This window comes from Notothenia rossii, assembly GCF_949606895.1.
Source record: "Notothenia rossii genome assembly, chromosome: 4".
In the NCBI taxonomy this organism is placed as follows: domain Eukaryota; kingdom Metazoa; phylum Chordata; class Actinopteri; order Perciformes; family Nototheniidae; genus Notothenia; species Notothenia rossii.
The window spans coordinates 14,192,410-14,216,937 of NC_136902.1; the positions used below are offsets into that span (position 1 = coordinate 14,192,410).

Consider the following 24,528-nt stretch of genomic DNA (forward strand, 5'->3'; position numbering starts at 1 on the left):
TAAAAACATTGACATCTTAAGGAATCGGCCTCGAATTATTTCCTTTTGGATTCAGAAGCATAATAAAACAAATGATTGAAATTTGAATATTTACTGATTCGGATCAAGAGGAAAAAGTGAAAAGACTGGCCAAGTATTTAAAGGCAACTTTCATTAAGTCTTGATGTTTAATAACCCGCTTCACTTTCAAGAGCCGAAAATAAATGCCATGTTACTTACATGGCATTGGAGGTGACGAAGAGGTCTGCGTTGTCGAACAGAGCGACCTGTGGCCACTCCACCAGCAGCAGGAAGGTGAGCTGGATGAGCAGCATGAGGGCGAGCTTCCCGATGCTGCTGATCTGCAGGAACACCGAGCAGGCCAGCAGCGTCAGCAGCACGCTGTAGCTAAAATACTGAGAGCAGCATCACAAAGAGACGTTATCAACAACAGATCTCAGAAAAACACAAATGCGAATGTGACATTTCAGACAGTGGCATAGTGAACACAAACAGTGAGGAGGAACAACAATGGTCTCACCTCAGGGAAGGGGCAGGAGGGGCCTTCGCTCGGACAGATCTCCAGACCCCCTTCAATGGACACATTCAGGCTGCGGATCAAACAGGGCGTCACCAACGCCGCGGAGGTGTTCAGCTTCTCGGCAACGCATTGTGCCAAGCTCCTGGTGTCACACGCAAACTGCAGGGAAGCCACACACACACACACACACACGTTAGCATTTGCTGGATCCACCGGTGCCTTTTCTCCCTGTTACTAAAGTTTTGGAACGTTTTTCCTATCATATATTAGCATTGTGAAATTCTAGCAACAAGGAGTCATTTGGTTATCTTTACGGTGAATTGAAAAGCATCTGGGTTTGCAGGAGAGCACAAGAAAAATGTTGCCACACTGGAAGTACCAGAGGCATGTGGATACAGGAGGCTGTCTGTTTTTTCACATTCGTAGCTTCTATTGAGGTTTTGAAATTAAACTTTGAACGTTGGTTGTTATATTTTATGACATCATTACCCTAAGCAATTGAGAATATTACGTTTGTTTTTTGTAAATGGGGTTGTATGAATGTAACTTATTTTTTGCTTGATTAAAAAAAATGTGGATTGAACCATTGAATTTGGGAACTGTAACATCATTTTAAAATAAACGTTCAGTATGTATTAGTATGTAGCTTTGTGGTATTCTGAACAGCCCTCACATGCCGTCTCTTTAATCTTACCATATTAACAAAGGCAGAGATGAACACAAGGATAATGGTGAATACTCCCACCAGGGTGCTGTTGGTGCGAGACTCAACAATCTTCTTTGAAACGGTCTGCATTGCAGCTGGAAAGAGCTACACAAGAAAGGGCAGAGGAAACATAAAACGAGTTACACATCAAACAGTGAATGATTCATATGAAGATATCTGTGTTTTTTGGAAGCTCGGCTACCTTGATGCACGAATATATGGCACAGATGAAAAGGATGTTGGCGAGTATGACGAAGATACTGATGTAGATTCCCAGCATGACCGGGGTGCTGCAGGAAAGATAACAAACATTTATAGATAAATATTTAGGACACCAAATCAAACCTGTTCAGAGTCAAAGATGTCAGTCAAACTCTTCAAACACTTGACTGTGTTGGTAACTATATAACGTATTGTTTTAGCATGAATTCAAATTAAATGTATTCATAATTATTACATCGCGAAATGTTTTCATATTGGAAGGAATGGACTGTGTATATACAGTATATATATAGAGCTTACACAATTACACTAAGATTTACTTGATGTCTCCTCTGGACATCAATGAGAAATACATAATAGAGAGGCGAAGTCCCTCCCTTTCCAGGGGACCTCCATGGGACCTTATTTTGGAAAAAGTATGTATTGAAGTCAATGGAGAGAGAAAGATTACCTTTCGATCCCGTTTGAATTGTGCCACGAATTACACATATGATGTTTGTCAATTTAAAAGATAATTGTGCAAGTCAAAAAAATAAAAATGTGTCGTAAAACTGTGAAGTAACACTGTTCTTGGTGTGAAACCGCTCAATGAACTACATCTCCCGTCTCGCACCACACACCAAGGCGGCCGTCACGTTGCCGCATTTCACTTCTTTCTTTCAGAATGAGGCGAAAAGTATTAAAAGAGGTGAAAATCACTACAAGTCTGGGCATGTTGAGAGCTGTACATACACACAAGGGGAGTTACTCGGTTCCGTAAGAGCCAGCATGCGGGACCGGGATTCTGGGATTTGTAGTCTTTCTAGTTGCGTATTTTTCATAGTCTTATATTTCAACAGTTTTACAACAAACTGTGACTTTTTTGACATGGAAATTATTTTTTTAAGATTGACAAACATCATATGTGTAATTCGTGGCACAATTCAAACGGGATCGAAAGATAATCTTTCTCTCCCCATTGAGGACATACATACATACTTTTTCCGAAATATGGTCCCATGGGTCGGAAGTAGATGGGCGGGACTTCGCCTCTCTATCATTATCATTTTACATAAACATGAGCGAACATATAAATCCAGACCGAATGAACCTAACTACAGGTGTGAAAGCAACCCTAATACATACAGTAAATACTGGAAGATATACAGTATGGAAACATTAAAGTACTCACTGTGGAAAGATGACGATCTGTATGAAGGATATGAAGCAGAATACTAGTAGAGAACAGGCAACATAGCCTCCAAAACGATCGTCCACCTTCTTGGAATACTGCAAGAGAGTCAGATATACTGTAGGTCACAGCCTCCTCTATAGATGAATTACACTTAAAGGTGACCTATCATGCGAAATGCACTTTTGTACTTCTTGTATACATGAATATGTGTCCCCGGTGTTCCAGGGAACTCACCAACTGTCAGAAAACACAACCCTCTCTATTTTCCTCCATACCCAAATCTCTTAAAAAGGGGCTACAACGGATCTGATACAGACTGATCCAGATTTGAACACTTCTCTGACATCACAGAAGTGGCGCTACGGCTATTGGGCCAACTCCACCAATCAGGAGGAGACAGCCACGGACATTGCCGTTCGAAAGTGCTGGAGATGCTGTAGTACATATTTCAGGCCACCAGATGGTGCTGTTCTCACAGAATCAGCCCATGCAAATACAGTGTTAAATTGAGCGAAATGAGGAATGGCTAAAATGCATGATCTGTTTGGTATTTTGAATAATAAAAAATATAAATATGCCTTATATAGGTATGGTCCTACACTATATTATTCAAATATAGCATGATAGGTCCACTTTAAGTTGAAGAAGAACAGATGTTATTATATTATTATTATTATTATTATTATTATTATTATTATTAAGGCAATTAGTTTTAACCTTCTTCTCCAGGCTGGACGTCTGGAAGGTGAGCAGGAACTTCTTAACGTGATCTTTTCTCAGCTGATCGATGCTGCGAGCGTCAATGGCTCGACCCAGAAACTCGTCCACCTCGTCCTCCGGGTTCATCGCCTCTTGAACACCACGGCTGCAGAGAGAGACATGTTGTTAAAGAAATCCAGTGGAGCTCTGCCGCAGTATTCATATGTGTAAGCAGCAGGAGTCATGTAATGCATAGAACAGACAAAGGTCATTACAAAGAAATAAAAAGGATCTGTGTACAGTTTTCAATTATTTAAAACTAAATAAATGACTCAATAGTTACAACACTTAAATAATGTCATACTTCACATGTGTCAAACTCAAATCAGGCCCTTGGTGGATTTAATTTTGGCCCGCAGGATATTTTCTAATTACTATTAGACCTGGCCCGCCGGTATATTGCACGCACACCTTCACTCAATCCTGAGGCTCTCCTCAGCTCAGAGCCTGAGCCCAAACATTGATGCACTTGCACCCAAGATGAGATGCCAAGTATCTGGCTTGAACTAGCATCACAGAGCAGCAAACTGAGTTTCAATGGATGCTTCCTTCTGCACTTTTTTTCTTGAGACAACAAGGCATGTTTGTTTTTTTCTTTGAGGGAAATTGTTTTTTTGAAGCTGTTGTTGGCCTGTGGAAAAATGTAATCATAAGAAATGACTCCGGAAAAGCTGCAGATAGAGCCATAAGAAATGAATGCAACTCATTATTTAATGTTTAATGTTGTTTTTATAGGTAATAATTTAAGCTTTGTTAGTTCCAGGTTTAATATGTGCACTAAGTTAATTTAAATAAGTTTTGCAATAAACATTGAACCAGTCCGGCCCTCGACTAATACCGATTTTTAAATGTTGGCCCATTGTGTATTTGAATTTGACACCCCTGTCGTACTTGATTGTGAAACATTTAATTACAACAGGTGATTCAGTGTATTGGAATAACCTTCTAAGCATTGTAACCTCCCCAGCCCTGTGTGTAAGCATCAGTACTCACTTGTCTTTACTGGAGCTCTCATCAATCCCCTGAGAAAGAGAACAGACACAACGTAAGACTCTCAGAGAGAAGCAGTAGCCGGCTCCATGAAGGAGTGTGTGTTGGTTTTAATTCTCACCATTTGTCTGAAGACTTTGGAGTCTTTGGTCCTGGAGAAGGTTCTGTCGGGGACCCAGCGGGGCAGCAGACCCTCGTTAGAGTTGGCTCTCGTCCGCTGCATCTTCGCCATCACCGCCTTCTCCTCCTTCTGCTCAGAGGGAAGAACATGAAGGCTCCACAAACTGTTCCCATTCAACACAGTCAATGACAATAAGTGCCTAAATCCACGTGAAGATTCCTGTGGTGTTACAGTTTCGCTGAGCTGCGTTTGTTTTTGTGCACTGACCCGTTTCTGGCTGCAGCCGAGGACCAGGAAGGTCTCGATGCTGTTCTCCTTCAGATACGCATTCCTCTCACCTCCAAAGCCTGGCTCCACCTCATAGTCTGCGTTCAGATACTGCAGCGTGGCTTTAGTGATGTGGATCCGCCTACATGGAGACAAGGAACTTTAGGTTAAACGTGCGTGTGTGCTGTGGGTCTATGTTTGAGTGTGCAAATGGTTTAAGGATATATTTCTTTATTAGTATATAAATAACTTGGTAATGCAAGACTATAATGTGCGGAATTACCATAACATAGTTCAGGGACATTATAAGAAATAATATACATAAAATAATTCAAAATAAGGGAAAAAAGTTTTTTTTTTTCATTGAAAAGTAGGAAAAAACTTTGCTAAAGATAAAAAAAAAAACACAAAATCAGTAGACAAGATAAAAACAAATAAATAAGTAAAAAAAACACTGGAAAAATAAATATATATATTTATTTACATACGCACATATAGAAGTAATGAAATAATTAAACATCATGAATTAAATGTGATGAAAATGTCCTTTTATTATAAAAACTGTGTGTTTATCTCCCTCACCCTGCTTTGCCTCCTGCCTCCATGTGATTGGCCAGCGTGACGTCATTCGACCACACGTCAAACTGCCACTTCCTGAGTCCCAGCACACCGCAGTGCACACGCCCGCTGTGAATACCCACACGCATGTTGACGTTTACTCCCGTCACCTCACGCACCAGCCTGCAGACACACAGCTGATCAGAGTCTCTTCCAGGATCAAAACTTTGCAAAAGACATCAAACAAACTAACTTCAAAACAAACACACTTATTCAAACACTGTCTCTACTCACGAGATCGCCTCAATCATGTCGACACCCATCTCCACACAGCAGTGAGCGTGATCCGCCCGGGGCTCAGGCAGCCCCGACACACAGTAGTAACAATCTCCCAAAATTTTAATACGTAGACAGTGATTCTCCTGAGAAGTAGAGAAAAGGGGAGACATAAAAGATATAAAAACAATTTGATTGACAGGTGACAATAAACGTATCTGAGGGCCAAAACAAAGCAATAGTTGGAATCTTTGGTAAACTGTCATATCTTTCTTTTAAAGGGCCGGTACACCCCAAAACTCACCGATGCCAGCTTGTCGAAACGGGCAAAGAGTTCATTGAGTGTCATGACCAGTTCCTGAGCCGTGCACTGGGAGGCGAGGCTGGTGAAACCCTCGATGTCTGCAAACAGAATACTGAGGGCAACATGAAAGAGGTGGAAAGAGAAGAAACACACAATCAATATTTCAATAGACTAGAAGAGAAAATACTTTGTGCATTCTTTGCATGAAAAATGCAGTAATGTGTCTACAGTTTGCAAGGGCAAAATCAGCCATTCAAAAGGTTCATTAAAACACATTATATCACATCCAAATATGACACATTTACATAGAAGAACATACACAATAAAGCAGATTCAAATGACTGTGCTAAAGTTGCAAACTAGCTTCAAAATGTCTCTGTCCCTACTGATTAAGATATTTTATGGCAACTGGTACAAACCATTTTTTATAAATGTTTTTACTTGCACAGGTGATGCTTGGTAAAAAATATTTACAATTAACAGGAATCAACAAGAAAGTAACCCAGACGTAGAGAGGGATTATAATACATAATTTATTACATAAACATAATCTAATTGATTAGACCCTCCAGCTGTTTGAGTCAGGTTTGGCCTGTTATCCGATATCATTATCAGTGCGTCTCTAGTTTAGCAATTGTGCAGTTTTTCGGGCACCTGATTATATTTCCATCCCTACGCAGCAGAAAACAGAACTATAATACAGTTAGTTACAATCAGAGCTGCTGACCTTGAGAGAGAAGTTTGACCTTAAACTCTTCTGAAGGAGATCTGTGCCAGTGTGTGTGCGTGCGTGTGTGTGTCTGTGTGTGTGTGTGTGTGTGTGCGCGCGTGTGTCTGTGAGAGAGGGACAGAGAGACTATGTGCAGTGTTTGCTCAGTGCTGTAATTGAATGTGTGCCGAAGCTCTCCATCTTTGGGGATTATTTTATCTTGGCTGCTGGTGATTAAGTATTCCCTCACTAGTGTTAATTAGCCTCCACTCTGCCAAACCACTCTACCCTCTGATGACTGCATGCGCACGCCTATATGCGTGTGTGTGCTTCAGTGGAAAAAACGTGCTGTGAGTCTGTCTTAGGAAGATTAAAGGAAAGGATTTGTTCTGTGTTGAATTGTATAGGTAGAAATCATAACATGTATTTTAAAGGGAGACATATGATCAAAAACACATCCTGTTGATTTTAACATTTTAGCATTCGGAGTGCCTACTAGCCCGCAAATTGAAATAAAATAACCCATTGAGGTTTTTTGGGCTCCTTCGGTCAGTAAAATTGAGATTTACCAAACCATTCAGATTTAGATCCCCTTCCTGTCCATGTCACATGCAGGCTCATGAAAATATATACCACCCCCAATCCTACTATCTACACAAACTGCTTGATATATTTATCTCAGTTTTTCCCACAAGTCAATCGGAGCAAAGTGGGACTTTTTCAGGAGGGAAGCTTAAAGCAGGTGCTAAAATGAAGTTCAAAAGAGGGGGAATACAGTTGTCTTGAGACAGACAGTATGAGAAAGTGTTTCGTAAACAATAAAGCAGGTAAACCCTAAGTATGAACCCGGAAATGAGCATGATAGGTCTGCTTTAATGTTAATAGGATGACATGAAATTATACATTATAGTACTTCATATCATTTTACTAAAAGAGGCATCTTACACAAATGCTTCTGTTCCTACTATATATAATTATAATTCTTAAGTGAAACATTAAAGCGGCGAGTGTCCCGGCTGACCTGACGTTGTCGTGTTTCTGGATGTAGATTTTATGAAACATCATGTCTTCCTTCTTGGCATTGATGTCAGCCTTCATCTCCATGGCAACATGCCTTGGCAACACTGAAAGCAACAGACGTTCCTGGAAAGAAAAAAAAAACACACAAAAGAAAGAAACAAAATATAGATTATATCATTCACAATATAAGTGACTATGAGCAACATGGTTGTTTTTATTTTAATCACAAGGCAACAGGTATGGGTTTGAGTGAACTACATTAAAACATTTATTTTATTTATTTGTTATTTATTGAATTGTTTATGCCATATTATGTAAATAAAAAAAACAAGAACAACAGAACGGAACCGTTATAAAAAACAAAACAACATACATGAAACATACAGAAATATGTTTGTAAAAAACAAAACAAACATCTTTATAACATGTATGTTGTTTCCACATTCATACTTAAGGCTTGTGAACACACCAAAGTTACAATCATTATGTCCTAACTTTGGAAATGGGAAAATCCGAGGAGCATTTGAATGCACCTATAAATATTGTTTATTTTTAATATTTGTCTAGTTCTCTAACTGTGTTTTTAAATCTTGTTTTTATGCACCACGACACCAAGTCAAATTCCTCGTATGTGTAAACCTACCTGGTAATAAACCTGTTTCTGATTCTGATATATACACACACATATATAAATATCTACAAATATTCAAGTGTGTATCTGTGTGCGGGCCCACCTGTTGCTGATTCTCCCTCTGCAGGTGCAGTCGGGCCTGGATGTATCCTCTGGTCTCCTGGAAGGCTTGTCTCTGGGAAACCTCAGCGGGGTAGTGGGTACAGATACCGATGATGTTTGTGCACAGGAAGATCAGGACATTAGCGCTCACCTGGGGAGACGAGGGGGGGGGGGGGGGGGGAGGGAGAGGTCGTCAAGTTTAAGATGCAAGGAAGGAGGATTCTGCTTATCCTGTTACGTAACGGAGGGAGTCAATGAATCAGGGGTTAAGCATAAAAGTAAGCAAATGTAAAATAAAATGACTTCTCGTCATAGTAGACAAACGATTTATTTCTCCGGATATGTTGTTATTGCTTCGAGGACAAATAGTTTCATGAATCAAAATCGTAGTCATGGCTGACAGAGAAAAGTATACAGGATCTACACGTTGTAAAATGTGATAAAAACGTATTCCTTCATGTTTGAATTGAACCTTAAATCAGAGTGGAAGTGGTTCCATTGAGAGTGAGAGCAACAGAGAGGCTGAGAGTTATAACGAGAGAGATATGAAGAACATCCAGAGTGCTTCACTTTACCGGAAGAACTAAATAAGAAGTCATAAAGACTGGCGGGAAAGGAACTGGTGACAGACAGTTATTGCACTCTTTGGGATGGTTACTTTAAGATACTTACATTCCCCGGTTTACAGTTTTTAAACATTTATGTTCCTTTTCACTCTTCTAAAAACTCAAGACGTGTTTGCAAAGAAACTCCAGTTTTGAATCTTTCTACTTTTTCCTCCTTTCTGAAGTATTTATGATCTGAACCTTTTAGACACTGACATCTTCTGGGTACAAATGGAAGTACACAAAGGCCAAGGGTTCTGTGGTTTTACTTTAATACAGTACCTTAACTTTAAAAAACACATTTTAACACAAACATGTAAAAACACCACAACACATGATATCTCTTATAACACATGTATCTTTAAATCTTGGTTGGACTCAACTACATTCAATGTTTTGATCCTCATGTTTTCTCAACTTTTTATTTAAATTCGCTGAGGACTAAAGGTGCAGTTTAAATGTTTGAATTCAGAAAAAAAATCCCATTAACGGTAAAACAAAAGATAATACATTTTAAATTGTTACTTAGAAAACAGGGTGCAAACTTATAATTGCGCATGAACAGAGCTTTTATATAATATCATAAGAAACATGTTTTAGAGGGACTTGGATTCAAACACAAGAGCATAAAGGAACAGAAATATAGATATGGTGGCTATTAAAAGATCAAGAATAGCAATGGGGATAGAGGTGACCGGGGGCGACAGTCTACAGAGTGTTGCAGACACAAGAATAGAAACAGAAGTGTAATGGAAAGATGAGTTCAAGAAGAAAGTAAACAAGGGTAGAAAATAGACCGGCAGCATAATGACCAACAAAGATATAGTTGAAGACTGACAGATGTTGAGAGTAGGAAGGAAATAAGGGGAAAGGAGCAGGATGAGGTGTGTGTGTGTGTGTGTGTGTGTGTGTGTGTGTGTGTGTGTGTGTGTGTGTGTGTGTGTGTGTGTGTGTGTGTGTGTGTGTGTGTGTGTGTGTGTGTGTGTGTGTGTGTGTGTGTGTGTGTGTGTGTGTGTGTGTGTGTGTGTGTGTGTGTGTGTGTGTGTGTGTGTGTGTGTGTGTGTGTGTGTGTGTGTGTGTGAGCAGACACAGCAGGACAGATATGGGCCACAGTGACATTAGGCAGATGGCTCACAGCGCTCAGCTCTGTTTACATTACTCTCACTGATCAAGCAAAAGCAGCCATGAGCCTAAAGTGAAACCTGCAGCAGGGTGTGTGTGTGTGTGTGTGTGTGTGTGTGTGTGTGTGTGTGTGTGTGTGTGTGTGTGTGTGTGTGTGTGTGTGTGTGTGTGTGTGTGTGTGTGTGTGTGTGTGTGTGTGTGTGTGTGTGTGTGTGTGTGTGTTTGTGTGTTTGTGTGTGTGTGTGTGCAGTCAGGTGTGTTTTCTTTTCTTCAAATGCATTGCAGCTACTGTAAGTATTTATCTGTGGAGATTCACCCCAGCTGTGCGTATCACACTCCATGTTTCTGAGCTCACGTCCTCAGACTAATTGCTTGCTTTTCTCAAGAGGGCAAGGGCTAGTGGGTTTGCAGAGTACACAGTCAGGTCCGGTGTTTACGCAGCAGCACTCCCCCTCTTTAGGAGCTCTGCGTGGCAGCGTTTACCTTCTGCACGCCGTTACTGCACCTGCTCCTTTGTGCCCAACAACACACACATCTATCTAAACTGTGATAGACTAAACTACAGTCAGCCGGCCAACTGCACATCTGCAAATGACCTGAGTTGACTTTTGAAAGATACATTTGAGCATGGCTTCAGAATATTTCTTATAACTTTTTTTTTACCTCCTTGTGTCTATCTGACCAAATGTTATATGTACCTTTTAAAGTTCTTAACAAATAATCTGAGGGGAATTTCAAGTTGTTTGTTTTTAACGTGTGATGTCATTTTGTAAAGCACTTTGAGCTGCATGAGTTGTATGAAAGGTGCTATATAGATAAAGCTGTATTATTATAACTTGCACTTTACATATTCATTGCACATCCTAGATTAAGTTAAGTAAAACAATTTTATAAATCTGTTTTATCTGTGACATATTAATATTGAATTGACAGATTATGGGTTATTATCTCCATTTGTAATCCTTTAAATGGGCCATGAAGAAAACACTTTATTGACGTATTTACACATGAGAATGTAATGGGCACTTATTGAAAACTGTATTTTACTATTATTACACTTTTGCTCCTGAAGTGGTTGTTTATGGCCAACAATCAAATAATTTGGCCACGCCTGAAACGAGTGACTTATTCCTGAAACGAGTCACTTATTCCTGTCCATCTCTCCTGTCCTAGTCTATCCTAATCAATCATGCCACCACCCATAACTGCATTATGATGTTCTTTGCTCACTCCCTAGAGTTCATGACCAATATGATTACAGCTCACTAAAAGGTTTGTGGCATCTCAAATAAACCAGGGATTGAACATCACGTCGTTGGAACATCACATCATTTCTTTTTTGTTGTTGTAATAAAAGCAGTCGTCATCCGTGTGTAGAGAGGAACTCAGCCTAATCCTGGGATATCAAAATGGCATTATGTAAGAGCCTCTCTGATCCAGACAGGACGGGCAAAACAGCAGCACAAATAACAGATTCAAATGTATTTGAACAAAAAACCCTAACAGCTTAGGCTTAATCAATACATGATCAGCATGGCTGAATAATGGATGTCTCCTGCATACCTGAAATACATCCAGACTCAAGAAAAATGCAAAACAATGTTTTATTATTGATTGATTATTGATAACCTGACACATTTATATCTGCCACCAAATACATGTTTGGAAAAAGTTTTAAAAGGAAGCTCAACAATATAATAGAACTTGTGCAGCTATAAACAACGTGCAGTCTTAAAGGTCCCATGGCATGGCCATTTCTACTGATCCATTGTTGAGGTAGACTAAAATAAATGTATATTGTGCAATTTTCCAAACTCACATTGGTTTCTCATACAGCATCTCTGTATATGCTATTCACTCTCTGTCCTAAACGGCTTGTTGGAGCTCCGAGTGTGTGTGTGTGTGTGTGTGTGTGTGTGTGTGTGTGTGTGTGTGTGTGTGTGTGTGTGTGTGTGTGTGTGTGTGTGTGTGTGTGTGTGTGTGTGTGTGTGTGTGTGTGTGTGTGTGTGTGTGTGTGTGTGTGTGTGTGTGTGTGTGTGTGTGTGTGTGTGTGTGTGTGTGTGTGTGTGTGTGTGTGTGAGGATTGGTCCAAACGTAACGGCTCCGCGGACGTAACGTAACAGCTCCGCAGATTGGTCCATTTGGCCGTTACGTTACGTTAAGTCACTATACCCGAAATACGCCACTATACCCAAGAAGAAAACAATGGAAAAGGAGAAATCTCCAGCGAGGCGTTCTGGGGCAGCATAGACAGACAGGTCTTTTCTGTGTTAGAGTTTTACTCGCTACAGGGTGTACTTTGAGGGGTTGTGACTCCGCAGACCCTTTACATGCATAAAAAGCTACATAACACACAAGGGGACGGGTAATAACCAGAAAAGCATGACATGGGACCTTTAAGTTTTTATATATTAATTGGTGAAGTGATTTCAGTTTAAATGCTCCGAAAAGATAATAGAAAAGTAATTATAATGTTGATCCTGTTCATACTCTTAGTTAGCATGCTAACACTTTGCTGCAGTAGTTACCACAAACATACATTACTGTACAGCTGAGGCTGATGGTAACCACTTTTACCACTTTTGGTCATAAATAATTATAAAAGACGAGGAAAGATTGGATGGTGCTAGAGGAAAGTCAGATAGTTATTGCAATTCATCCTTGAACAAATGTTTAAACAAAATGTCTAAGACAGTGTGTACAGCAACATGGTGTTGTTAGAGAATTACTTATCGGTACGGTTCGTCCTCTGGGGATTATGAATGTCAGAACAAAACCTTGAAGGTAATTGACCAGTTAGCTGATTTTCTTTCATTCCTAGTAACCAAAGTGGGGGACGGACTGACCAACTAACGTTGCATCCCGAGAGCCTCGTGATGGTATAAGAAGTAAATAAAAGCACAACAATATCCAACCCAACCTTCTATTGTTTAAACAACAATTACACCTTCCCTCCACATCCAAACTCATCACTATTTTTAAATGTACTGGTCCAGAGTTGGACGAGCAAGCAAGCATGAGAGGGGCACTAATGGAACATTCAGAAACTTTTATTTATAATTCTCCTCCTCCTTTATGATGGATTTAGCGCGGCAGGCATTTACTTTAGTGGGAAGTATCTGGTCCTGACAGTGGGTCTATAAACATTGACTTTTAAGGCCATTAAAGTTTGAAAGAGTGTGCTTTTAAGGAAAGAGCAACGTGAGAGAACAGGGACACGATGTTTAACAGAATCCCACAAGACGCACGCAGATGTTATACAGCTCAAACTATTTTTTCCACTCATCATTTCTCTTTAAGGAGCTATAGGGAGCTGTTTTCAGAGGAAGACTACGTCAGTAAGTGATCTGATGAACACACTGAAGCATTTAACAAAAACTTAAGAGAGCCAGATTTTTTTTCTTTTTAGTACGGAGACCAAAAACAGAGCTAAAATGTGACTTCGCCAAACGGCCAGAAATACGAAGAGCAACCTAATGTTGCTCCGTAACTGCTGGATGTGCAAATAAGCAACTATTTATGCTAACACCTTTAGCAAAATGTCAGCATGGAAGACTATTATTTTGCATGCTGATGCGTATGGTTTGTTTCTCATACATCCTGCATTCACTCCACTCACACATGCTCATTTATGATTTCCTGCCATCAATGTCTGAAGCTTTCAATCCTGGCTATTGTCATTGTAGCCAATAGTCACAGTCAGCAGCACCTCCCCTACATTGTTAGCCTATCATCTTGCTGCTATATATTGACTTGTAACCCCTGTATCATCACACGTATCATATTGCCAGGTTTTGCAAAGCTCTGTCTCCCAGTCTTGCAGATTCTTCATTTTATCAGCCGTGTCATCATAACGCATCTCCCCCATAGTCTCAACAGCAAAAATGAGCTGTCAATACTTTATTCTCACATTAAATCATGCATTATATACACGTATCTTAACTTATTTCACTTGTGATTTTCATTTCAATGTTGTCTGTGCTGTCCTGAAGTGAACCTAAATAAATCTGTTATTGCAAGATGAATGAACAACGTTAAGGAAGACTGATCAACAAATGAAGTAATTAAACAAAGCCTCTCCCAAAAGACAGTAGGATGTGACTAATAGTCAGCACTCAAAAGCCAATCCAATTTCAAACCAAACAATGTCAATTAAACTGGCGGAGGTTTCCGGACGCGGCACAGTGCACAGTGCAGAATGTCAGCAGCAGAGTATCTCTTTTCTCTTTTCTCAGCATGTTCACGCAGCAGTAGGGGACCTGACCCCTCCTTTAATCCCCCCATCCTGCTCTCCATCACACTTAACAATACCCAGCCAACACCCACCACTGATCACAGGAAGGGGTGGGTATATGTGTGACATTCATACATGCAAAAGCACAATGTAAGCAGGTGAGAAAAGATCTTAAACATGTTTCTCACCCGGTGTTATACTGCACCGCCTCATTTACAGACCCCTTACAAGTCAATCGAAAGACGGTTCAGAGGACAACAATTCAATGAATGTAAAGACCAAAAGCTCTTTCAGGATATGCAATACAAGCTTTTTAATCCCTTGAATTCATTCATTTAAAATTATTTGTTTTACCCATACACATGCCTTATCTGTTCAATCAGTAAGAAAGTCCGTTTAAAAGTTGTTGATATGTTAAAATTAAGAAGAAAACAAATATTCTGGTCTGTTGCTTATGTCGTTTTTCAAATATATGACTAGATGTATTGTTGCAGGTAACATAGAATTAAACAAAAGCAAATTAACAACGTTAATATAAAAGAGAAAAAATAGTACAGTAAACAAGGTGCACTAAAAAATATAATATACACCTATATTCTATATTACAAATTGAACATTGAATATTTTAAATGCAATATTCTGAGATTTAGAAACAAGAAACAAAAGATTCTGAGATTCTGAGATCTGAGAGAGATGCTTGACAAGCTTAGCTATAATGTGTGTATAGGTATAATGTTCTCTTTCTTAGTTACTTTTGCTCATTTTAAAGCCAGCAGTTAAAGGTGGGGTAGGTAAGTTTGAGAAACCGGCTCGAGATACACTTTTTGTTATATTCCCTGGAATGCTCTTAACATCCCGATAGCAATGAATATATTAAATGCTTTGACAATAAATACATAAATAAATGTCATCTGTGGAAGCCGTAGTACTGTAAAAAGCACGACCAATCATCTGAGCCGGCCCGGCTAAAATAACTAGATGGCCTACCTGCCTGTCAGCCTTCCATCTGTGCACAAACTTATCTCGTGCCCTCATTGGTCATGTGCGCGTTCGTGTGTGTTGGGGGAGGGGCTCTGTAAGGAAGTGGCAGATGATATGTATATAGTACATAGTGTATTTTCAAATTCTAGCGCACTCGAGCTGGTTTCTCCAAAATGACCTACCCCACCTTTAATATGGTCCTTATAACGTGTAAGATGGAGATGTGATGATGGAGGGGATTTTGTGTGTAACTCTATGTTGTTGAAGAGTCTCTCTCTCTCTCTCTCTCTCTCTCTCTCTTTCTCTCGCTCACTTTGTGCTTTTTTCTCAGTCTTGTGAAAGGTTCTGCTTAGTGTTGGCCCGAGACTCACACCAACGGAGACTGTGAATGATCAGAGATGGCAGCGCAGCTTTCGCTTAGCAACTATCACCCATATTCCTCAGCCTCCCTCCAAAGACCCCTTGGCTGATGACTTTGTCTTAAAGGCTCATTACTCCAACAAACCACAGTCAGAACATTTTGTGTTCTCAGTTTGTCCTGAAGCTGGTTAACCCCTATCCACACATTTTTTTCACTAATAATAAATAAATGCCAACCATTCGATGACCCATGTTTAAGACTTGAAAACTATTTTTTTTTTAAAACATTTTTCTGAGCTGCCTAGTCCTGGTTTAATTTAGGTAAGACAGGGAAAAAAGTAAGATTACGAACTAAGGTGTTTGGCAGACGTACCGCAACTTCAAGTTACCTTAACAGGAGACGCTGGAGTCCCAAAATATCCAAGTAGTTGCTAATGTGTTTATGTGTTTACACATTAGCAACTTTTACTTCTCATAGGTGTGAACAAGACCCAAGAAGTGAAATATCGCTAATACTCATTAGACCCAATGCATAATGCTTCAATATATAGAGAAATAAAAAGTTTATAATTGGACTATCGCTGTTCTGTCGATGATTCCACTCATCCTTTCAGCACAGTCAAACTTCAAATGCTTCAGAGCCGTTCTGGAGTACCGGGGTCCCAAAAAACTCAAACAATATTTCATGCTAACATGGAACAAATCATTTATAAGTCCTATTCCCAGTGGGAGCAATGACTGATAGGATATTGTTGTTGAAAAGTTGCCAGCAAGAGTGCAAGTCAGAGCTCATCGGCCTTTGAGGAGCATCTGGAACTTCTTAGAACATCTGTGTTAGATCAGGCTCTGTAAAACACTGAGTAGCTGCTTAACTAGTGACAAAACATAAGAGTCTCCCACGTAGGTTGCCCCTTATCTCTCCTTTAGAGCGTTGGTTATTTATTTCCATTTTCTTTCCTTCCATTAATTCTTTCCTCCCTGTTCCTGCTCTGATATGTGCTTACTGCCACTTTTAGCCTTTGTGAAAGTGTGTGTGTGTGTATGTGTGTGTGTGTGTGTGTGTGTGTGTGTGTGTGTGTGTGTGTGTGTGTGTGTGTGTGTGTGTGTGTGTGTGTGTGTGTGTGTGTGTGTGTGCGCGCATGCGTGCGTGCGTGCCAGGCAGCTGCTGGGTTTGTGTACTCAGCCTGAGTCTCATGTCTACACACAGCTCGTACTGCCCTTATCTGAAATGACCAGAACCACATTGACAGATAGAGTGAAGCCACGCCTGCTCCTCATGCAGGGCGGTCCCGAGGTGAGCGCCCACCGGCTGCTGCTAACAGAGACACAGTAAAACACTTGTATCTTTACAGTGGAAAAAACTTCACATAAAAACTAGTTTAAGCTGCCGATGAATGACGATCTCCTGTACGGTCATTTCTGTAATTTGTGATGAACAGCAGGGAAGAGTTTGTTCCTTTCTTAGGAAATCATGTTCCAGGACATTTCCAGAACAACATCAATCAAACTGTTTATTGGGTTTTCTTTGTTCCTCAAATCTGTCATTGTTGGGACTGACATGAAGCAGTGTCATTTAAACGATACAAGTCTGTAGCATTTTGATGTGAGGGCATAACATTTAATTACTTTTAGATTTATTCATTCTCTGGTTCTTTGTTTTCACTATTTTTTTGTAAATCCTATTTACTATTGATGCACAAAATGTCCCTTTTTCTAAATTGAGAGCTTCTATTGAGGTCTGTTGTCATCCACTTAAAAAAAGGAAACAAAATCCTCAAATTTAACGTCTCCATTTGAATGTGATGTAATCAAATTAAATGAGTTATGGCACATTTCCACTGCAGCGGGGTAAGCGCCCCTAAGCGTCCTCGCTCAGGCCTCGGGCTGCCTCGCTGTCCGTCCGAGGCCGTGGTGCATTTCCATTACAGTTTAGGACCTGGGGTAGCAACGCAGTGTAGGCGGGGCGATCGGCTTTTTGGCTGGCTTTTTGGGCGGAGCGACGCTGGGTAAAACTGCAGTGGCGTCATCTTCAATGCGACACAATTCACATGATCTCGCGCGCGATCTTGTAACGATTCTCTCTGACCAATCAGCAGTCGAGAGTGTTGACGTCACTAGTTCAGCCCTGGCCCTGGCCTGATAGAACTACGATTTTATGGGGCCGGAAAAAGAGGGAAAAAGTACCCGCTAGCCCAGGGGTCTGCAACCTTTTTGACCAAAAGAGCCATTTTGCTCCTTTTTCCCCAAAAGATTTTTGTCTGGAGCCGCAAAACATATTTCATAGCTGGGCCGCGGGTTGCCGACCCCTGCGCTAGCCGGTGCTACGCTATATGGAAAGGCCACCAAAAACTGGCCTGGTCGCTTGAGGACCATTAAGGACGCTTAAACGGGGCAACCCGCTGCAGTGGAAATGCGCCATTAGTCTCTGTTTAACAAGGTCAACCTCATTCGATAACAGTACCTACCTATCACTGCATTGCCTGCCTATGTGTTCGTAAGGGATAAGAGCAAACAATTTTTTAAGTACATTAAGATTTTTTAAAGGATAAAGGGGACCTATGAGGATAAATGCACTTTTTTATGTCTTTTATACATAAATATGTGTCCCCGGTGTGTCAGGGAACTCACGCAGTGTCAGAAAATAAAACCCTTTCTCTTTTCCTCCGTACCCAAATCTCTAAAAACGGGGATACAACTGAGCTGATCCAGATGTGCGTCCGATATGATGTAATATCGGAAATGTGGACCCACGGCACTATCAGAAAGTTGCTATCAGAAACAATGCCTGACTGTTTTGGACGTAATATGGTCGGTGTTCACATTAGCATCGCTAACACTCAGAGCTAACCTGTACTGGAGAGCATGTGTGTGAAGAAGCAGGAAATAAAAAGAAACTCACCTTGTGGTATAACCGGCAAGAGAGAAAGCCTTTGAGCTCCATACTGTTTCAGAGAGAATCATTGATAATCCATGATATGGCGTTTCATCATGGCAGTATTTAGTTTAGACAGTAGCTGCCGGATAAGCTCAGCCCCCTCCTTTTTTATTTTGTATCAATTCTTTAATCTTTTTACCCAAAATCAGCACTTTTGAAACAGGAAGTGAAATAGAGGGATATGAGGCATGAATGGGTGATCTGTTTGGTATTTTGAGCAAAACACTTCATAGACATGTTTTTTATATATTTGTATATATTCGAGATCTATGCTATTGCCTAAAAAGAGCATGACAGGTGCACTTTAAAGGCTTAACAGAAAATAAACTATGGATTGAAGCAGAATACTAATTGTTTAAAATGTACAGTGTACTTCACTCGCAATCTGTGGAGGAAGTAGCGTATTTTTTTGTGTATTCAGTTTGCCTAAACAAACGTGTGATTCAAAAGATAAATTCCAGACGAGCAGGAAGTGGACAGCTGATATTATATCTATCTTCTTTTAAAACAGGAAATGGTGCAAATATTAGACAATGGTTTCTGCTCGCCAAAGTGTGTGTTCTTTTCAGGAAGCCAGTCTCAATATATTTGTATCACAACAAACTAATGTTATGCTGAAAATCTTTTCACCACATTTTTTTTAATCCATCAACAAAAAAGAGAAAAATGTCCATAAATAGATCTGCTGGTGGGCTTTTCGGCCATTCCTGCTTAAGCCATCATTCAGTATGTTGGTGGCTGTGCACTGACACACAAGACCATGCATGCTACATTATTAATTTAAAGCCTTCTCTCTGACATTTTCCTGTACCTAAGTAACATTATCCTAACCATTTCCTAGCTCCTTTTCTGTAAACATGGACATGCTGGGGGTCCGAAACCTGAAAAGAAACTCACCAAACACTTGTCTACTGGCAAGCAAGTGGTGTGATTTCTGTGGAGAGAGAGTGACTATTCAAGTATTATGGTCCACGACTTGCAATTACAAAAATCTGCATAACAAAGAAGAAAGCTCGGGAATAATTCAAACCTTTTTTCACAGTGTCATCAAGTTGTTGTGGAACTCACGGGACCCCTGCAGGGACGCTGGCCCCTACATGCTGTGGATGAACAACAGGTTCAGTGTGGCTGCTGTGATTAAAGCTTTTAAGGAGCTTTTTATCTGCTTATGAAACGTAATACTGATGCCTCTACATAGCTAAAAAGACAATAAGTGATAACATTGAAGATTTCTAAATCATTATTCTTAATGTCGTTGATTGAGTTCATTTCCATGCAAAAGCAGACAAAGCTATTCCCATCACGCAGAGCGGAGGAGCTAATATTTTACATTTTTGAAGGCAAGTAATACAGTAAGTGGCAGGGTATATGCAGGAATCCTGAAGTCAAATTTAATAACTTTTAAAGAGCAACTTCCAGGTTAAAGAAACCTGTGAATAAATGTGTAGGAAAATGATGAATAAACTAGATTTTCTAAAAGATATACAGAAATATACACTACAGTGGCATCTGGCGTCGTTTTTGTAAGAAATGTTCACTTCCGCATAAAAAGCCTCGGCACGTGACCTCCCGCGTGTGACGTAACATGGGGGACACAAGGGGGAGAGCGGCCGGTGTAACGTATTAATAAACATGGATCCCAATGCTAGTTTCGACACAGAAGACACAGAAGAAGTTGAACATGAATATTCGAATGCATATGACGGACGACAACCTTATAATTATGAGCCTCCTAGGCGTCCAAGAGACCAGGAGCAGCCAAGGATTAGAAGAAATAACGGCCATCGGAGAGAAATTGAGCTGTGGTGTGAGGAGAACCAGTGGAGAACTGGGCAGCTATCTTGGTGAGTGACCGGCGTTAGCTACAGAATGTTAGCTAACATCACATCACAACATTGTGAAGTTAACTATCATATATCAGGCTACAACTAAAGTAGCATTGATAATATAGTAACGTTACTGGCAGGACTGTTGATACTGATCCATAACAGAAACTAATGCGCAAGTATCTCGTGTTACCTAATGCAACTCCACACTACGGTGCTGTGTACCGGAGGAGAGACGCGAGATACGGCTGATACTTGACGATCTGGCGGAGAAAGGTTGTGGAGCCTCCGTTGATATGCCGTTGTAAATGGCTTGATGGAAAGCAGGTGTGTAGTCGGGGAGGGTGCACAGCTGATTGCAGCAGGTGAGTGGAGGTTGAGCCGGGAGCCAGGAGTGACAGCCACCACGCCCACACAAACAACACAGACAGGGGGAAACAAACAAACACAAAGGAGACGGCTGGAGCAGTACAGCCACCACAGCGTTACCTAATGCAACTCCACACTACGTCTTACGGTGCCGTGTACCGGAGGGGAGAGAGAGAGAGCAGCGAAGGGGGGGGGGGGGGGGGGGAGAGATGTAATACGGTTTCCTGATAAAGCTGTGGAGAGTATGTGCTGCAGGGAGGTGGATGCACAACGCACCCAGGAACGAACGCTAGCTCCGGTCCTTTTTACTGTGGACTCGATGTCCTGACAGGCTGGTATTTGTGCAACCTGCACAAACACAATACTGCACCATGATTACAAATGGTGAAATACAATGTAAAACTATCGAAAAATACCAGCTCACTAAAACACAACCGCTCAACTACACGCAACTACTAACTATACCCGCGGGCAGGGAGCGGAGATGTGTCCCCTGCGTGATGTAATATGACGCGTTTGACGTATGACCTTAAAAAAAAGCCGTTTTTAGAGCAGAGCTCAAAATTGACCTTTCGTTGTCCAATCATATTCGATCACGTGCGCGGCTCCCTGTGGAAGTCCGACAAGCTTAGCGTTCAAATTCATTGCGAAAATGGTGAAGCGTTGTGCTTATGGTCTTTGCAAATCGGATAGCAGATATCCCATAAGCTTAGAAGGGGGGGGTGATATTTTTCTAAACCCAAAACCCGAGAGGAGAGATGCCGCCAGTGGATAAAGAAATGCGGCAGGCCCCATGCCCAGCTGAATATGGCGAATATCAACAAACAAAAATACGTTTGCTCCAAGGTAAATACGTGCTAACGTAGCTAGCTAGCTAGCAAAGATTACATTCACAAATTAACTAACTAATTTAATTAACTAATTTCACTAACTAACGTTAGCTAAAGTCACACGACTACAGCTGTAAGCTGTGTGCTTCTAGGTCGTTTTGACCATGTATATCACTTGATGTATAATAATGTCTGAACGGCTGAGCTCCGTTATTAGTCTACCTCTGGTCAAAGTACAAACAAGAAAGCCAACAGGCAATCATTCATTTATATTTTGCTTTAATCTTTGTAGCATTTTGTTAATGGAAAGCCTACTGCCGACTTCCCTAATCCTGCTGCACAAGTGGGCACCCCGACCCCCACAAAGGAACAACAAGGTGGGTGCAGAAAGCCACCAAGGAAACGGTAGTTAACTTTAGACAAACTACAACATTTAATGCCTCTTGTGATTGTATTGTTTTATTCCAAAATTATAATAATAATTCCGTCGAATTTGAAATACAGCTCATGTGGTTTTTCACTCTTGCACTGCGACCTGTACGCAAGTGCCTCTATTGATGTTGTGCCTCCCTCTTTTCTAATGTTTATACTGTGGATATAACCCTCCATAGCGTATTGTAGCCCCTTTTGTCGGGACCTGGAGGATATTGCTGCGTTATTGCTCCAAAATGAGTCTGTTAAGGCGACTCCGACGTTACGGAGACCCTCCATTATGGCTTTGTTTAACGCATCTGGCTCTCAGCTTGTCGGACTAGCAACAGTAACCAAGGGGGGGCGTGGCTTTGCGAAAGGTCAATTGCTCCTTTCCCTCTGAATTCCTGCCCTTATGTATCGTAAAACATATCAAATCCTACATTCACTTTTTTAATTGTAATTTTCAAGCAAGTTTAAGCATAAATGTAGAAAAAACAACAACCTGCAAGATGCTCTTTAAGACCTTTTTTAAGACCCTTTCCATACGTTTTAAGACCTCATCGCCACTTTGAGTTTTAACCGGTTACATTGGCGACACACTTTACCTCACATTTACTATACAGTATTGATTGTCCTTCCTCCTTATCTTCCAACCATTTGGACGCAAACTTGCATTTCCCCATAACGATGTTGTTTAACAACCGGGGTAAACGGACCTTCACGCGCTATCAAGCAGTGAGCGTGCGATGTCCTGTTCAGATGACGTCAAATCCAACGGGATGCCATAAATAAACTACACAGAATCACACTACACACCTACGCAATGATTACATTCAGGCAGACTGTAGAATACAACCTCTTTGGACAATTTATATACTTATTGAAAATAAGCTACAAAATGTAATACCTTGGAAAATGCCGTTTCATACTTTTTAATAGCCTTAATTTTCGCTAAATTGATTTATCAACTTGTAATACTTTTTAAGAATCCCGCGGACACCCTGTTTGGTGAATTACATTGTATACGTTAAATATTATGGTTATGGCTTAGACTGGGCAGCAAGAAAGAAAGAAAAGGAAGAAGAAAATAGCTGATTGAAGAACAGAAACAGGCACAAGGGGACAGTGATAGAGCAACATTGGAAACAAGTCGTGATTCAACAGGGGGAGAAAATGGAGGGATTTAAAAGGATTCAAACAGATCTTGATTTTGCCCTCTTCCCCCCTAAGCTGTTATATTATATACCAGGAAATACATTGTATGACATAATTCATCTTTCCTAATCACAAATATATTCTTTACGTTGTCGCTATGAGAGAATTGTATGAAGAATGTGTTAAAATGTAATATTTTGTTGGTTTCACAATAAAAGCACGTAATTGCTAGATCAACACCTACAGTATGTGAAGAGGCGGTGGTGCTCATGGAAACACGACGACTTTAAACAAAAATTTAAGTTTTTTTCTTTTGTTAGAAAAGATGTCAACATTAGAAGAATAAAAAAAGTTGTATTTGCATTAAAAATAATGATCCGTCTCCCATAAATAACAAAACCATACAAGGTTATACAATTATTCAAGCCAGAGACTTTCTCTTAAATCTTTGAGGCCTCATCCTGCATTGTGGGTGGAGACGTGCAGAGTCACACGCAGACAGAGATAAGCTTCCCTGAACCTCACAACTGCCGCACAACATCCTCTGCATCCCTCCACTCAGATGACCTCTCCTCTGTCATCGTCTTAATTATGGACCGTCTCACTTCAGCAAGCAGGAGGGGGGGGGAGGGGGAGGGGGAGGGCAACAAAGCACACATCTTTCAGAGAAACCAAACGATCAGTGTGCCTCGAAAGCCTCGGACCCCTCCAACATCAAAACGAGCTCGAGCTTTCAGATTCTCAGAAGGAGAAAGTGAACAGCAGAAATCAATTTTGACCTGTTTTTTCTTTTTTTACTTGAAACAAAGCTGTTCACCAGCAGCCTGATTCTGGGTCTGCTGGCTGCTTGAGTCGTAGTTGTTTCCATGGCAACCACTGGACCAGCTGAACACAAGCACTGAGGGAGACACTTAGCAATGCTGTTCATTCCCCTTCATTCTCAGAAGTGATGCTAAACCGATAACTTGTTTTCCAGCGCTCTGATTGGTCCATAGAGCTGCTGTTGTTGGTATGGAGGAGTTTAGTCTCTGTCTGTTCAAATCTGTTAATAAGACATCCTCGTGTAAATAATAGGGGGTGCAACTGATGATTATTTAGATTGTTGATTAATTTGTTGTCTTTTGTTTCCTCCATTAATAGATTAGTTGTTTGAGTCATAAAATAAAATGGGGAAAATTGTCCATCAATGTTCCCAAAAGACAAAGATGATGACGTTCGATGACTTTTATTGTCCACAACTTAAAGATATCCAGTTTACTTTCATAGAGGAGTAAAGAAACAAGAACATTTACACAAATAAACTACAATCTTAGATGTTTTAATTACTCGATCAAAAAA

The 24,528-nt window shown here is 40.6% G+C and overlaps 1 protein-coding gene across 1 annotated transcript in view; it reads right to left on the bottom strand.

Annotated features, from left to right (window-relative positions):
• LOC307035041 (adenylate cyclase type 6-like) overlaps positions 1-24,528 on the bottom strand; it is a 43,929-nt gene that overhangs the window by 5,082 nt on the left and 14,319 nt on the right. Inside the window, exons 4-17 of the mRNA XM_079673984.1 lie at positions 8,361-8,510; positions 7,628-7,749; positions 5,898-6,009; positions 5,612-5,739; positions 5,342-5,500; positions 4,760-4,901; positions 4,493-4,621; positions 4,375-4,403; positions 3,340-3,487; positions 2,620-2,717; positions 1,429-1,516; positions 1,215-1,331; positions 521-679; positions 220-395 (exon numbers count right to left, since the gene is read on the bottom strand). Of these exons, the coding sequence (XP_079530110.1) occupies positions 220-395; positions 521-679; positions 1,215-1,331; positions 1,429-1,516; positions 2,620-2,717; positions 3,340-3,487; positions 4,375-4,403; positions 4,493-4,621; positions 4,760-4,901; positions 5,342-5,500; positions 5,612-5,739; positions 5,898-6,009; positions 7,628-7,749; positions 8,361-8,510 (1,757 nt within the window). The remainder of the gene's footprint in view (positions 1-219; positions 396-520; positions 680-1,214; positions 1,332-1,428; positions 1,517-2,619; positions 2,718-3,339; positions 3,488-4,374; positions 4,404-4,492; positions 4,622-4,759; positions 4,902-5,341; positions 5,501-5,611; positions 5,740-5,897; positions 6,010-7,627; positions 7,750-8,360; positions 8,511-24,528) is intronic.